General features: G+C 38.6%; 1 protein-coding gene across 1 annotated transcript; it reads left to right on the top strand.

Annotated features, from left to right (window-relative positions):
• Positions 1 to 9,171: 9,171 nt before the first annotated feature.
• On the top strand, positions 9,172 to 15,170 carry Smp_074620 (nucleoside diphosphate hydrolase, putative; the record flags this gene model as incomplete). Its single annotated transcript, XM_018799709.1, has 4 exons — positions 9,172 to 9,363; positions 10,498 to 10,709; positions 13,709 to 13,948; positions 14,978 to 15,170. 4 exons carry the CDS (start codon positions 9,172 to 9,174, stop codon positions 15,168 to 15,170), a joined length of 837 nt encoding a protein of 278 aa, XP_018646597.1.
• Between the last annotated feature and the right edge of the window lie 1,185 nt (positions 15,171 to 16,355).

The raw sequence follows: 16,355 nt of genomic DNA, 5'->3' as shown, positions 1-16,355 counted from the left end.
AAGGAGTACTCACACAGTAGCATCGATGATCCCACACTCTTCTCTATCATCATTACTGTAGGTAGAATAGATACTAACTGTTCGGGGACATGTTTGATGGTTCAGTCTATCGATATATTGCAAAACAGCCTCGTTTTCTTTAGAATAATAATTCCGAAGACTGTCAATATGTTTTGCCATTGATTCTTCGACTTTAGGTTGTGAGGAAACCCACATAATTTAAGACACTATAATATTGTCCGCAAATATTTTCGTTACTGTCACACCGTTATTCTTCTTAACTGGTCCTAATTCGATGCACACCTGGATTTATACTGAAATCTGATGAAAGAAGTAGTTTTCATTTGCGAGTGAAGCCAACAGATTGTTGCTGGTAGCAAAACAGAGATAATTTCAATCAAAAGCGTACCTTTATCTTACGCTCGTGCCCAACCAAAAGTACTGTAAAATGATTTCAAACCATATATCGCTTGAGTAAGAGAGGAGGAATTAAGCCAACATGGAAATATGGTCTGACGAGTTTTAGTATAGGCTTCGTTTGATCCTCATGATTCCTAGATGCCGTAGCTAGTTTTTATCCTCCCAATGAATATTTTGTTGCAGATGCTTGATTATTTACACCCCAAAAGTTGAACTGTACTACACTTACAAGCTCGGGCGATAAATCAAAATAAAGGCATTTGCAAACCGGATCAGCATGGTTTTAGAATACATTATTCCTGTTTCACTAACTTATTAATGGCTCGTGAAAGCTGGTGTGCTCTTAAGGACCAGAAGTTACCTATATACATAGCCTACATTAACTTAAGCACAGCTTGCGACAAAGTTCCTCTCAACTGGCTGTTACATAAGTTAGGCAATGTAGGGGTTGGAGGCAACCTATTATTATGGATGAAAGACTTCCCAGTTGGGCGTCAACAAAGAATACGGGTGAACGTAACTTTGTCTAGCTAGGAAACCGTACTTAGCGGAGTACTTCAGGGTAAAACTTGGGGGCCAGTGTCGTTCATCTTGTGTGCAAATGACCTTCCTATTCTCCTATCATCATCGGTTCCGTCATATTCTCACGATGTCAAGATATGGAGAGCGACAAGACGTGAAGGTGGTAGTTTATAGCATCAAAATAACCTGGAGAAATTATCTTGATGGTCTCAAATATGGCGGTAGCCTGCAGATGCTTACAAGTGCATTATGATGTATATTGATCACCAAGGTACCTACACGGTGAAAAACACTGGGCTACCAGTTGTCCAGACTTAATTACCAAGCAATCATCGTTAGCCAATACTTAAATACTACAGCACACTCTTGTGCAATAGCTGCCATAGGTCTTAGAACCTAATGGTGAACACATTGGGCCATGTTGATGATAAAACCTTTTTGACTTTGTACACAGCATCCGTTCGTCCTAAACTTCAGTACTGCATAAAAGCGGCCACTTAATTACTTACGCCTGTTACTCACAATGGAGCATAGGCCGCCGACCAGAATTCTCCAACCCACTCTGTCATGGCCCTCCCTCCCTAGTCGTATCCAACTTTTGTTAATTCTTCTCATCTCTGTCTCCATTTCTCGGCTTGTCTTGTGAAGCAGTTGGGTGATTTCCTCAATGTGTGTCCTATCCATTTCCAGTGCTTCTTCCTAATTTCTTCCTTCGCCGAGTGAAATCTGGTTTGTTCTCACCCTCAGTAGGTTGTTGCTGATAGAGTTTGGCCAACGGATCCGAAGTATTTTGCGTAAACAACTGTTAATAAACATCTGTGGTCAGTGGGTGCCGCTTCGATGTTAGGTGGGTTCAATGGAGCTGGTTGATTCAAGAGTTCTTTGAAGTGTTCTACCCACCTGTTTTGTTGTTCTTCAATGTTGGTGATCACCTTACCCTCCCTGCTTTTTACCGGTCATTCTGGCTTACTGTAATTTCCAGCGAGTTTCTTTGTTTGTGTCATACAGTTGTTTCATGTTTCGTTATCCTACAGCCTTTTCCGCTGTCATTGCTAAGTCTTCCACATATTCACGTCTGTCGGTTCTGATGCTCCTCTTCACTTGCCTGTTTACTTCTGTGTATTTGGCTTGTGCCTTGGCTTTTTCTGCTCTTGTTCGGCTGGTATTGATCGCCGCCTTCTTGTTCCTCCTTTCTTCAACCTTATCCAATGTACCAACAGTGATCCATTCCTTGTGATGGTGCTTCTTGTGGCCCATAACCTCCAGACATGTTGAAATGATTGCCTCCTTGATACCTTTCCAGTTGCTCTCCATAGTAGTTCCCTCTCCATTGAGTAGCTCATGAAAGGCCCGGAACTTATTGTTGAGGGCTATCTTGAGTTTGTCAGTATTCCGAAGAAAAGTCGTATTAAACTTTTGTGATGTTGTCCGCCCTGATGTCCAGTGCTTCTTAAATTTTAATTTCATCTTGGCGACCAGAAAATGATGATCTGATGCTATATCAGCTCCTCTCCTGGTTCTCACATCCTCCATCGTTCTCCTGAACTTTTTGTTGATGAAGATATGGTCAATTTGGTTCTGCGTAATGTGATCCGGTGAAGTCCATGTGGCTTTGTGAATGCGTTTATGTGGGAATATAGTACCACTTATGACCAGCTTGTTGAAGGCACATAGATTTGCAAATCTCTCACCATTTTCGTTCTTTTCTCCTAGTCCATGTCGTCCCATGATGTCTTCATATTCACTCCAATCTTGGCATTTAAATCTCCCATCAGAATGGTCAGGTCCTTTGTTGGGCACTTCTCGACGATTGACTGCAGACTACAGTAGAATTGATCTTTAACGTCATTATTGTAATCGTTGGTAGATGCATAGCATTGGATGACGTTCATTGTGATGCCCTCCCTCTTTGTTTTGCAGAAGGCTTTGATGATCCTTGGTCCATGAGATTCCCATCCCTTAAGCGCATTGTTAGTTGTGTCCATAACCGACCAATCAAATCGTTGCTAAGGCTGCCACCACGTTGATCTGGTCTGATGTGTCTGTAAAATATCCCTGTTGCATGTGACCTACCAATCGAAAGACATTATTGTCCTATTATAATAATGTGACTCATAAATTTTATTTATTTCGATAAGACACGCAATACTGGTCGGTATGTTTGTGCGTTTCACTAAATGACAGTAATTCTTTAATTATTGTACTAATCTAATTGTTTTCATGTTTAAATACAGATAAAGTTTAAAGCCAGGCTGTCCTTGTTCTGACTATAGCCTTCACATAGACTCTGGTATCGCCAGTATCGCGTTTACAGTTCTAGCAGTATATATGTAGGACAAATTAAATCCCACATGCTTCTTGTGCTTGTCTGGAAAGCACCAATGCAACTCCTCGTGTATGTAGGGCATTTTCCTCTTCATAGCTGGAGTATAACAGAGGCTCCCCTGAAGATAGTCGTTGTTCAACCTGTGTCGGATGTGTTTCATTGATCTCAAGCATCTCCAGGTTGTATTATTTTCATTTCTGCAGCAATTTGAAAGACTCTCCCGGTCTGCCACACTGTACGAGCATTTCATGTGCCTAGATGATTGGTTGCTCTGGCTGTCAGAAGGGGCGTAGACCTCGTGGCTTCCGAAGGAACTCGGCTTTCACCATGAGCGTTATAACTCTTCTACATGAAGCCCTTCTAACTCCCGGGGCAGAGGTTAAATGGTTTGAATAACTTTTCTGGTGAGCGTTTTTTAGCGAGTTAGTTTTCTATGGGATGGGGTCGCTAACCCCATACTTAACCCTCCTCCTTTATCCGGGCTTGGGACCGGCAGTAACCCACGGAGGGACTACAGGCGGAGTTAGAAGCGGCTAGCTCCTACCTAAAAAGAGACATTAACTTGTTGAAAAAGGTCCAAAGGAGCTCAATTAAGCTGATTCTCGGGACAGCGAAGCTCTCGTATCATGCTCGACTGACCAAACTAGACCTATTCCCATTGTCATATCAAAGAACTAGAAGTGACTTGATTACAGCTTTCAAATTACTTTCTGTTAAATTTTTTTATGATATATTATCACTTTCCTTGTCTTCCAAAACAGAGAATTTACGAGGAAACTCCAAAAAAGTCCACAAGCCCAGAACAAATTGCTTGTCAGTTGACGGTGAGACTATAATTTATGGATAACTTTTGAGCAATGCCAAAATGACCTTGAAAATGTCCTGCTTACTAGGGTTAAATGAGGGCTATAAATCAGTGAAAGGAACTAGGATTAGAATTTACAGTTGAACGTTAAGATTGAATAAAATGTTTAACGTTTTCATCACGACATCAGCTATAATGCCGAGTTGTAACACGTAGAATCAGAGGCTAGAAAACAGCAGGACAGATTTGAAAAACAGCACAGCACACAATGTTAAACGAGGACTTCACACCAAGAGAGAACACAGTGGGAATCACGAGCCTCTTTGTTTGAAAATCAAAAAGCGCGGTGCGCGAGAGTACAGCGGGAAAAGTCAGTTCACAAAGTAGTCTTATGAGTCATCCTGTAAGCTTAGTGTACATAGGGCTTGCTTTTCTTCCTCCAAAGGGTTTATGTTTGGTCGCCCTGCAATAGAAAGAAAATAGAATCTGTTACTATATCATGCATGATAATTTCAACTCCTCTAGGCATGGTCGAAAAGTCATGTCATTGATTCTCGCTCATACGTTACATGTTGTCGCGGATTTTTAATGTCGTTTTTTATCGGCTAATCACAGCATTTTTCCGTCACATGTTAATTTTTGTAATATTTATGCGTGTTACATGGCATTTATTTCAGTCTATTGGTTGCCTGACGTATTTTGAGCTGACAACCTGAATGAATGTTTAGTCAGCCTTATTTGGTAATTTGTAACAATACAAACTCAGGTGAGTGAAATTCGTCATTTATCGAGTCAAAAATTGGACCGAAACTATAGTTTCAGGCAAAAACAAGCTGTAAAATAATTTACATATGACTCGCCTCCCCTATTATGGTAGTGATGAACATAGGTGTTGGTAGTTGTTTATAAATTGTAATTGAAGCAATTAAGTGTCAAACTATTCATGAACCTTGTAATGGTTATAATAATCGTTTCATGCGACGTTTCTAATGCGAGTTTGTTTTTCTATTGCAGGGCAACAAAGAGTAAACGCACTGGAAAATGATGAAGAAGCCCTCCTCTACAGAATGAGTGGATGAATCTCGCGCCAAAAGTTCAAGGCTGGCAACCCTAAATCTGATTGGTTCGTCTGTAAATTACACTTCAGCCATTCGTCCAAGTACGTTGTAGTACTTGATATGATTTTGCCTCTAGTTTTCTCGAGTTGTGCTGCTTTTTCTCACCATATTTCGAACTGTCTGGATGTATGTAAAAAACATATGTGTTTACTCATGAAGCACTTACAAAATTAATTAAACGAGGTATTTTGAAGATCCTTTATTTTATTCAAATCGTGCCAGCGCAAGGAAGACAACCTTTAGTATGGTTTATGTTTACTCCTCGAAGTTTCAAAGACGGTTAGAATTTCAAGAGGTATTTGAGACATATATGCCGATTTTCTTAATATCCCTAGTCAATAATGGATGCCCTTGGTTTTGAAGATGAAACAACCATAAGAATCAGACAGGACTCATGTGATCTAGTTGTTGGTGCTGATTGCTTGGGATTCGAATGTATAGACATACCTTTATGTGTTAGTTTACTTTATGTTATTAACGTTTTATTTTAATATGGTATGTGAGATTTATTATCGGGAAGATATTTTTTCAAACCGCTCAAATTTATTCCTGTACCGCTTTCCAGAAAGCAGTTTAAGCAAATGTGCCAGTAACAATCTTTCTTTGGATTTTATAAACATGTGTGCAATAACGCAAATAGCCCGAGGTTATTATGATGAGTAGTTGCAGTCATAACTGGTCAGAACGAAAAAGATAGATCAAAACATTTAGGTGTTTGCAACATTTAAACTGCTAATTTATGCATACGAAAAGTCATGCAGTAGCTAAATTTTTTGTAGATTATAGTTTATCACTGAAGTTATTAGTCACCTTATGGTACTGAAATGGCTATCGGGACTATATGTTTTAAATGTCTCAAGCATTATATGTCTTCCTCAGTAGCTTTTGCGAATATTATGTTGGATTTTGAGCATTCTTACGTCCAAAATATTCGTAATGAATAGAATCCATTAAAACCTTTCTTACAAAACCGTGGAATTCATGTCAAAATAGTTCTGTGGGTGAATCGTATAATTTGGTACTAAGTACATATCTTTCTGTCCATTTGTTAATCGAGTTTTTATATGCAAGTAGAAAACACCACAAATTCATTTACGTCACATCCTCTAGGAGTTATATTTTTTTTCGTAAGAAAAATACCTACTTTTGTAGTGTGTGCTACTGATGCGGACAAACGTTAGTAGTATGTGGCAGAAATTTGAAGTGGGATGCGTACCAGCAGAAGATTGAAATAAAAAAAAGTGGAAGGAAAACAGCAGACGGAATAACAGCAGAATTGAAAAGCTGATAAAGTGTTTAAAGGTCAACTGAAGGAAGATATGAGAATGATGTATTCAATGTATAATTTTCGTATTTTACAAAGGCTCTGTGAGTTTTGGTTTATGGTACCTGGTTCTTCGTTTACTACACTGTAACTATCAAACTAAATAAAATGGCCCAGAGATTTTTCATATGACTGAAGTAAATATGTTGTTTCTACGTCGATCACTTTATCATAAGTTTTATAAGTTCGAGGTTCCTGTTTTGACTATATTTCCTCAATATATTCATGTACCAAACGTTTTAACATGTTTCGTTCGGTTTCTCACCCGAAAAAAGTTTCCAAGCACAATTTATATTTACTCCTAAAGCCCTGAAACACAAACACCATGGGAAATGATTATTAGATTTAACATCACACGTTTGTGTTGTGAAACTGTAGGATAAGGTGTATTTTATTAACTTAAAATGTTATAGCTTTGTGGCCCGTTTGCTGATATTGTATCTTAAAGATTTATCCTAACTGCGAATTCACTTGTCTATCCTAGTAATTAAGGAGATATAAATAACAAGCTATAGACACAAATAACGGTTGGAATCCAGTAAAATAGAGTAAAATCTACAGGACCAGCCACTTTAAACATTTCGTATAGTTATCATATCGTGCGTTCGGGCGCAGAGACGATAATTCAATAAGTGTCACCATCTTGAAACACCGACTGCGGTGGCTTGGACATGTTTTACGAATGTCGTCTTAGAGAATTCCACGTCGTGCATTATTTGCCGACTCTGGGACTGGTTGGAAAAAGCGGAGAGGAAGTCAGTGTATGGCATGGTGTCGTGGTATGAAAGAAAGCTGCAAAGGGCTAGCTTCTGTTGGTCCTTCACGACTCCCTGGCTGGGGTCCGAGAGATGGTGCAACACAGTGGCTAGAGACGTTATCAGATATGGCTGAGAATAGAAGCCAGTGGCGATCCTGCTGTAACCTTCTTCTACTTTCTTCATAAAGAATGGCTATAACTTTCCTAACTGAGCTCTTCTGGTTGTACATTTCAGTTTCCCCCATCATTACTCTTCTCCTTTTCTTTTTTTCCTTCTTTTATATATACACATCTTCCTTCTCCCATTCTCATTATTTTGTGTGGCGCATATGTATCCGGTGCCCTTTGTACCAATATATATGTGATTAAATAAATAAATAAATAATAACATATCCCAATAATCTTACTAAGAACATTGCCATGATTAACGTAAAGCTTGGTAAAGAAGGTCTTAAGCTCAAGTCGCCGTGCCATATCACCACAATAGAATTAACAAGATGAATATCAGAGGAGTCAAGATAATAATAGTGTCAATTATAGTGAGAAAGATTTATAGTGCTTTTCCCATACACACGTTTTTGCATGTTCAAAGGAACTAAGCGTTTGAGTCAGTCTGATTTTTGTGTAAACCGTTATTTTAACCCGCAATGATTCACTTATACTTTTGTCTGTATGTGCATGCATGCAAAAGTGAATGTATATGATCGAATACGTGTTTAGGCTCTTATCTCTCCGTCCCGCTTAAACATTGCTTAAAGCATTCAATGACTTCATCTAACACATACATATTGGCTTATTAAATAATATTTATTGATTCACTTGCTCAATACTTTCTGCGCTGTTTTTGTCTTTTGAATCAAACGTTGTGAACAAACTGTTTCTGACAAAAAAGTGCGTAGCATCGAGTTGACTTCATAAGTGACGTCAATGAATAGACCTTGAATCGTAAATCCCCTGCCTAATTTCGTACGTCGTGCTTGACCTAACCTCATTATGTAGCGGTTGTAATAAAAGCCGGATACGAAATGTATTGTAAGGATTCATTTCAGACATTCATGTGCCTAGAAATAGGATGAGCACGGAGATAGACAACGTTGCTCACTCAATTCTGGTAATTCAGCATTTATAATCAGATACATAAAAGCAAGCTAAGATAGGTAACGGATGGAGTAAGCGATAAACAGATATACTCACATTATCAAGATTAAACGTTGTAAATGGGTAATTAACAAGGATAAACATTTGTGTACATCATACTCCGAATAGGCTATCTTAGTTTGTCTGTCCAAAAGTTAGAATAATCTCTCATGAATCACTAAAGACTAAACGTTTTGGAATATAGTTTGAGAAGAGTGGATGGATTTGAGGAATGTAAATTTCTCGACAATCTAAAGTTCAAGATCTAAAGAGACATAAATCAATGACCAGTTTTAAGGTGTCACCCGAGTCTGACGACTGATCGCAGTTATCTCACGAACCTCAACTATATGGTGTGCCTTTACCAACACGGCTCAGTCTAACAGTCCATGAGTTCATGGTCTGACCCCATATCTTAGTTTAACTGCGCAAAAGCTCACAGAAGCCAAATAAGCCTTCTAAGGCCTTGCCGAAATCTCGTCAGTCACCTACCTACCATGACTGATGAAATTCACGAGAGAGCGGTTGACGCACTATACTAATTTGTTTCCTATGATCAATCTTAGGGTTAACGTAAAGTAGTCCCAAATCAACTGTAAGCACGTAATTGATTAGATAAAATAAAGTTCAATCAATATGTAATAACTGGGCTAACTGTTAATGATACGCTTTCACTGCATTCATTTTCCTTATATTTTCACTAACTTTTGTGGGATAAGAGAGTTTCGTTTTTTGTAGCGTCCACGTGTTTGCCCTTTCGCTATGTCTAATCGACGCTTCCTAAACTCAGATGGGAAATCTTGTCCCAAATGGATTCCTGTGGCTTGCTCCTGCCTTCTGCATTTATCTGGACTAGATGGTGTGTTTCTCACTCGCAGACCGTGGCATATGCGATCTTATCCGGGTGTCTGGGTACCTCCTGGAGGTCATTGTGAAGCTAATGAACCTATTCAGGTGTGTTTCTTTAATTGATTTTTGTTAAGCCATAGGTCTTATTAGGAAACGACCATATTTTTGCTTCAATAGAACTCGATGTAGTAATGTCTCAGTGCAGTGTTCTTTAGAAAAACTGGGTTTCCAGATATCTCACAATTCATTTATTCTACTAGTCTCAAAAAGTATCCAGCTAGAGAATGGGATCTCTACGACTGTATCCACTAGTATTTGTACAGGTGTCTCCGCACGTCCACTTTGTATAGGAGATTGTATCATTCTTAATTTAGATTCAGTAACCCAAAGAATTCTTGGTTAGCTGTTTCTCATCCTTTGTGTAGTGTTGCTGCTATTAGAAGATAATTTATAATCTGCTTCAGTCCTGCTTTGAGAAGCATCCACTTTTGAACTTGCGAATGCCTGTTTAGTTATTTTCTGTATTTAAATTCATGACCTACATATTTAGATTCCTAACTAGCGTTATAACATCTGTCAAAGGAACTAATTTATTTGTTCGCGTCCCGATTGCAGTCTGTGGTAACTTGGGCAGATCTAACAAAAATTAACAGTTCATCTTGGCGGTTACCTCTCATTTAAACCGAATTTCTCACCTTAAAAACCTATTAAAGAATGCCAACAACTGTGTCAGAATATTTTAACTTACTTTTTATCCCCAAACGTGTGTACATTGACTATACAGGGTTTCTGAATAGGCATATGTGAAACATTTTTAATCAATATTGGGAGTTTATTTAGTAGATCCCTAAATATTCTTCAATAACGAGGCTTTTCAGTGCTCTGTTCAAAACTATTCAACATTTGGTCTGTACCAAATGTTCAAACGCTCAAGTGAAAGATGTTAAAATAGATACTTGACTTCAGAATAGTTGATACAGTTCTCTTATTGATCAAAAAATATTTAGTTTCCTAGAATTCATTGGTGTTAACCTATAGAAAGTAGGGTTACGTAACGAATAATACGGACTATTTTATGACATAACATTCTCACGAATAACCTGTCGATATAGATGATGACTCATCTACAGTATTCTAAAAAACTTTTAGATAGAACGAAAATATTAGTTATCTGTGCTGCTGATGATTGTATAGTGATATAATTATGGCGTAACCCTTTATTTGTGTTGCTAACCACAGGACACCGCATTTCGTGAACTCACAGAAGAGTTAGGATTGCATTCGTATGGAAAAGAAAAGAATGTAATGAATGAATGTACTATTAAACCACTTTGTTCATGGGAAGCTTCATATCCTTCTCGTTTAGATACAGCAATCGGAAAGTCTACTATCTCTCCTAAATCTCATCATATAGTTATATATTACTCTGTTAATTGGTCTCGTTCTTCAACGTAAGAGTTATAAATTTAGACTTTTTTTCTATAGTGCATTGTGTTTACAATTCAGATACGTGCGTATGCTTTTTCCTGTTATGATTTTAAATTTTAGATAACTTTTAAGTGCATACTCCTTTCTTGCACAGTATTGGAATGCCATGCAAATTCTGGATAATTGACATAGGTTTGGTGATTTTTGATTTCTATCAGCAACAAATGACATCAAATCTTTGACAGAAACGACCAGTCGAAATTCCAAATTCTGAGCACTAACCTTCGAAAAATAATTCGTATTGATAATCTAAGGGATCGTTATTGCCATCGACCACAAAGGCCTATTATAAATCGAATGTGCGAGTAGTAGGCTATATACAGTGTAAATTCTCAAATTCTCTTGTACGCTAAGAACATTTTAACCAAGAACAAAAAAAAGGCAACCAGTTGTTGCAATATCTGATAGTTTGTACAAATAAAGCGACCTGAAGTATTAGATATTTATCATATAATGAACCCATCTTAAGTGGACTCATTAAGATTCCTCCAAGTTTAAAATTGGTCCTGACATTTGTTTATGGCATACGATCCTGTCCTAGTTTATAAGTACATATTTCAACGTGACTGGTTTCTAGCTATATAGGTCCTGTATACAAACCTTGGTTTCCAGGTTCATAGTATCCTGTTGATGTTAGTAAATTCAACTGGTTTGGAATTACGTTTAAACCTTTGGTCTCTGAGTTGTTTATTCGGTAATCGAAAAGTCCCCAAGATCTGACTACGAACTAGATCTTAGTTCCTTCACAAGTGTTGAGAACAGATAAACCACTGCTGTTGTGAAATACGAAGGTTTAAGTGTCCCTACCTTACGCGATATCGTAACTTAACACTAAATAAAATTAAAAGTTAGTCAGCTAAAACGTAGGATTAGGCACATATATGCATCAGTCTAAGCTGCCACACCTCATTAGCACAACAAGATGAACACCATTTTCATAGAAGCAGTTACTTCAATGGTAGTAGGAAAAGATTTCATATGAGGACATAATACAGGGAGAAGGAATTAGCTCGTAGAAACAAAGGTATGAAGTAATTTTAATCTTACGGTTTAAGGGAAAACAAAGAGTGTATACACCTACACCATTGTGATCGATTCTGAACCATGTCACACAGAGTATCCAACCACTGGTTAAGATAGTCGCGCGGACCCTAACCAAGTAGTCTGCATCTACCAACATGACAGAGACTATAAATTAGTGACTTTATGGACTGGTGCCACGTTTTGGTTTGGCCTCCGCCAACTTTCTTCTATCTGTCTCCAACACTAATCAGAATTGCGTGCTGTGATAATCGGTGTTCAGACATACATAACACGTGGTCAAACTACCTCAGTCGATGTAGATTTACAACCTCCCCAATCTGCCTATCTTGGCGTTTTCTCCAAATTCCAATGGTCTTCCCCAACGTTTTGGAAAATTTCCTCAGATCTGGGAAGTTTCGGGGTTTTTGTGGCATATCCCCAAAATTTTATATAGCGGCTTCCCCAAAACGGATAAAATTTTCTCCAAAATAGGAAGATCGGGTCATCAACTGGTTTACTATCATTGTCTAATTCCCTGAATCTAACCTCTCCATTACTTACCTGGTGATCCCAGCAGATGTGTGAAATGTTTCTAATGCATCTGTGGTCAAATACTAGTAACTTACGAGTATCTTCTACTCTTAATGGCCAGGTTTCGCAGCCGTAAAGCAGAACAGAGCAAACTGTTGTGCAGTATACTCGTCTCTTAATTGATAGACGGATATCTCGTCTTCGCCATAGGTGACGTAAATTGGCAAAAGCCAGACGAGCTTTTTGAATCTGTGCAGAGATTTCGTCAGACACCAACCCATTAGGGCTGGTCAGGCTTCCAAGTTATGCAGAATTGTCCACGTGTTCGACTACTTCACTCCCCATCCTTAGTTCAGGTGTTGACGCAGGCCAGTCCTGGAGCGATAATTTACCTTTAGAGGGGGAGAAACGCATCTCAAATATCCTGGCATTGTTGCATTCTATCAGCGTCTTCACCAAATAGAACTGTATCATCTGCGTATTCTAAGTCGATAAGTGGACATACTGGTAGGAGATCAATTCCTGAAAATTAAGTCGATAAGAGTGCCATTTCCAACAGTAGGTCTAAGATGGAATTAAACAAAAATGGAGATAGTGGACAGCCTTGCCGGACACCACTTGAAGTTGGAAAATCAAATGACAGTTCGACATAAGCTCTGACTCGACTGGTAGTGTTCGAGTAAAAAGCCTTCACAAGGTTTATCTACTTCTGAGGTACACTTTTCAATGACAGACGTAGCTGAACCTTGTTATCCATGACAATCAACATGCTTGGGACGCGCAGCGCACTCACCCAGATAATTTGTCTTGATTTCTCTTGTTATCCCTGAATTTTGATTTATTGACCATATTTTAATTTTTGGCTTCATTTTAAGACCAAACAAATGTTACAGATTGAAGATAATCGGAATGGACAACTCGTTATTGATTTATCAACATCAGTTTACCTAGTTAGTCAATTTGTTTCCCTATAGGACCTAGGATTTCATGGTCTCATATTCTCAATGTTTGAAGTCAGATTTAATTATTGGCGGGCCTGATTTGTTAGTTTTTCTTATGGAGTAAGTCATTAAACAATTATAGTAGGAGTATTCTTGATTATTTTTTTTTACCAAAAGCCACGATCAATGCAAAATTAACATAAACATCGGCCGTAGTCATTTCTTTTCACTTATTATTCCATCGTAATATAGCTTCTTCAGGAACTGGAGAAAGTACATATTTCTCTCAATAGTTTGTTATTGTAATCCTTCGAGGTCAAAAATGACTATTCATTTTCACTCCTTAAAGTTTTCAGTTGTTTATTTACTCCATAATACCTTGGTCTTATATTGAGTTGGGCACTAACTATATTAATTGGTCATAAACTATATTCTTTTTCTAAACACTGTCTTATGGTTTTTTACAGACCTGTTTTAGATCCAGATGATGTTCACTCATACTTACCACAATTTAATCTTGAAGTAAATGAAGTATGTGCAGCTGTTTGGCTCCCAAGACCTGTTCTTAATAAATTAAGTGATGATTGGAAAGCATTTGAGAAACATTTTCAAAATCAGTCTACAATCAATAATTCAGAATATGTTTATCCCGAGTTATCAACTATGCCATCCACTTTCCAGATTGATAATGATCAAACAGCAGTTTGGTAAGTTGAATTACTTATTTATTTTCACTAAGAAGTTTTTGTTGATTGTATAAAAGTATTTTCCGAGAAATTGTCATTCATCATTTAAGGAAAAGTCGCTGAATGTTTCAGTATAGTTTTTATCACTATTTACTTACGCCTGTTATCCCTTGTGGAACATAGGCTGCCGACCAGACATCTCTAACCTGCTCGGCCCTGGGCTCTTTCTCAATTGTTCCCAAGTGATGTTCTGTCTGTCTTCGATTCTCGACACAATGTGTTCTTTGGTCTTCCGCTTTTCCTTTTTGACCTGAGGATTCCAAGTTCGAGCATGCTTTGTGGCGCAGTTTGATGGTTTACCCAATGTGTGTCCTATTTCTTCTTCAGCTGGAAGTGGGTTTGTTTTTTGCCACATTAGGTTGTTGCTGATGGCGCCTGACTAACGGATATGGAGTATCTTGCGTAGACGGCTGTTTATAAACACCTGTACCTTTTTGGTGATGATTGTAGTTCTCCAAGTTTCAACTCTGTACAAAAGAAATGTCTTGACGTTTGTATTGAAAGTTCTGACTTATGTGTTGGCTGATAGTTGTTTTAATTTCCAGATGTTTTTTAATTGTAGGAATGCCACCCGCCTGATGCCCTTCTAAGGTTGCTAACGGTCCCAAGCCCGGATAAAGAAGTAGGTTTTTGAATGGGTTTAGCATCCTCATCTCTCAGGAACGAACCTTGCTAAGAATCACTGACCAGTTTTTATTCTACCTAAATAAGAAGTTGACCTAACTCAAACATTATACCATACTTTATAATTTGCTGTTTCACATTTGTGTGGGCTTGAGAAGTGCACTCCGATAACGAAGAACATGGATTTCAGTCACCAAATAACAGGTGTATCGCCACGGTAATTGGAAATTGACAATTACTGTCTTTTATCACTGCTCTATACTTTCCTTTCATAAATTGTGAAATATTTTATCATGACAATAAAACGTCCATTTTTGAATAAAAAGTTTTCTGGAAGCACTACTTGTGATCTTCTTATATTTTCAGGTACTGGGGAGTAAATTCTCTTGATTGGCAATCGGTACCCGTGAATCAACTTATCTGTGGACTAACATCAAGTCGCAACCCAACTATTTCACCCAGCGCCAGCCCCAAATCTGAAGTTGCTAATGGGCCTAGTCCTGTAACACTGGGGACGTTGTATGCTATAAGTCATTGGCTTTCATTAACCAGTATCTGAAGTATTGTTTGAAATTATTTTCGCCAATTAATTTTCTAACTAATACTTGCATACCTTGATTATTTCCATTCTTCACTAAGGACGTTGGTACGAATTCCTGTACGATATTCCTTGTCTGAGACCTCAGTAAGTGTTTAAATATATCCCTTTTTAAACTAAGAAATCCCGACCGTAGCTGCTACCCTGACGTGGTGGTTGGGATCACCTATCGTGATGAATCAACCGAGCTATCTCGGCTGGATCATGTGCTTTTTTAGGCCCTACCATGTCAGCTTGAAGAACGTTAAGACAGCAACTTAAGGTCGGAGGACAAAGTCGTACTGCCGACAGTAGAGGGGTGTGACAGCAGTAAGGTGTTTCCCTCGGACAACCAGCATCTGCAGCGATGCTACCTTCTCACAACCGAAGGAATGGATCAGAAAGGGTCGACCCTAAAATTGTCACTTCACCTTGCCCCATGGATTTCCGTCCTCATCAGTAAGTTCGGAGCTAACTCGTCAAAACTCGTCAAAAGGCCATGTACGACCGGCTTCAAGTAGTTGTCCCTTGGGCTCTGCGATCACGCTCTCAGGTCTCTAAAACTACCACTAATCCAGTTTCTTTTTCTGATCCCTTAGGAAAAAAATATCCTTTCACGGTGTGGGCAGCTGGGAAGTAAAAACCGTCTCCATGCCTCTATCAGCATTTGAGATCATCTTGTTGACGATCGAATCCCTCCCTCATCTCTTATTAACTCTTCCATCTCCATAGCTAACCCCCCTTGTATATCTTTATCACCACGCTCTAAAGTATATGCTGGAGCTTATCGGCATCAATACCAAGGTTGAACTTGATAGTTTCAAATAAATTGAGTATTGGGTAGAGTTAATAATAAATATATTGTTGTTATGTCCCAATTAGCATAAGATTTGTATTTTCTGACGTTTGCTAGCAAAAGGCCAGAAATCTTATAAATGTCTCATTGCATGGCTTTTTTCCATAAGCTCCGCCCCCCTTTCTATCAACCCAATAAGCGATTCTCATATAAAAGGTGGCAATGCCCTACACTGACTATAAAGATAACAATCATTTCCACCCTGGAAGGTACCTCATGAGCTCTTCTGATCCGACCCTGACCCTTTCCGGATACCTGGCCACCCTTGTCTCTTTAGTAAGCGTGGCGCTTTCTCATAGTTCACGCTCTAG

The sequence above is a fragment of the Schistosoma mansoni genome, assembly GCF_000237925.1.
Source record: "Schistosoma mansoni, WGS project CABG00000000 data, supercontig 0144, strain Puerto Rico, whole genome shotgun sequence".
NCBI classification, from domain to species: domain Eukaryota; kingdom Metazoa; phylum Platyhelminthes; class Trematoda; order Strigeidida; family Schistosomatidae; genus Schistosoma; species Schistosoma mansoni.
Note: the sequence above shows the minus strand (reverse complement) of the source record. Positions and strands in the feature narration are given on the sequence as shown.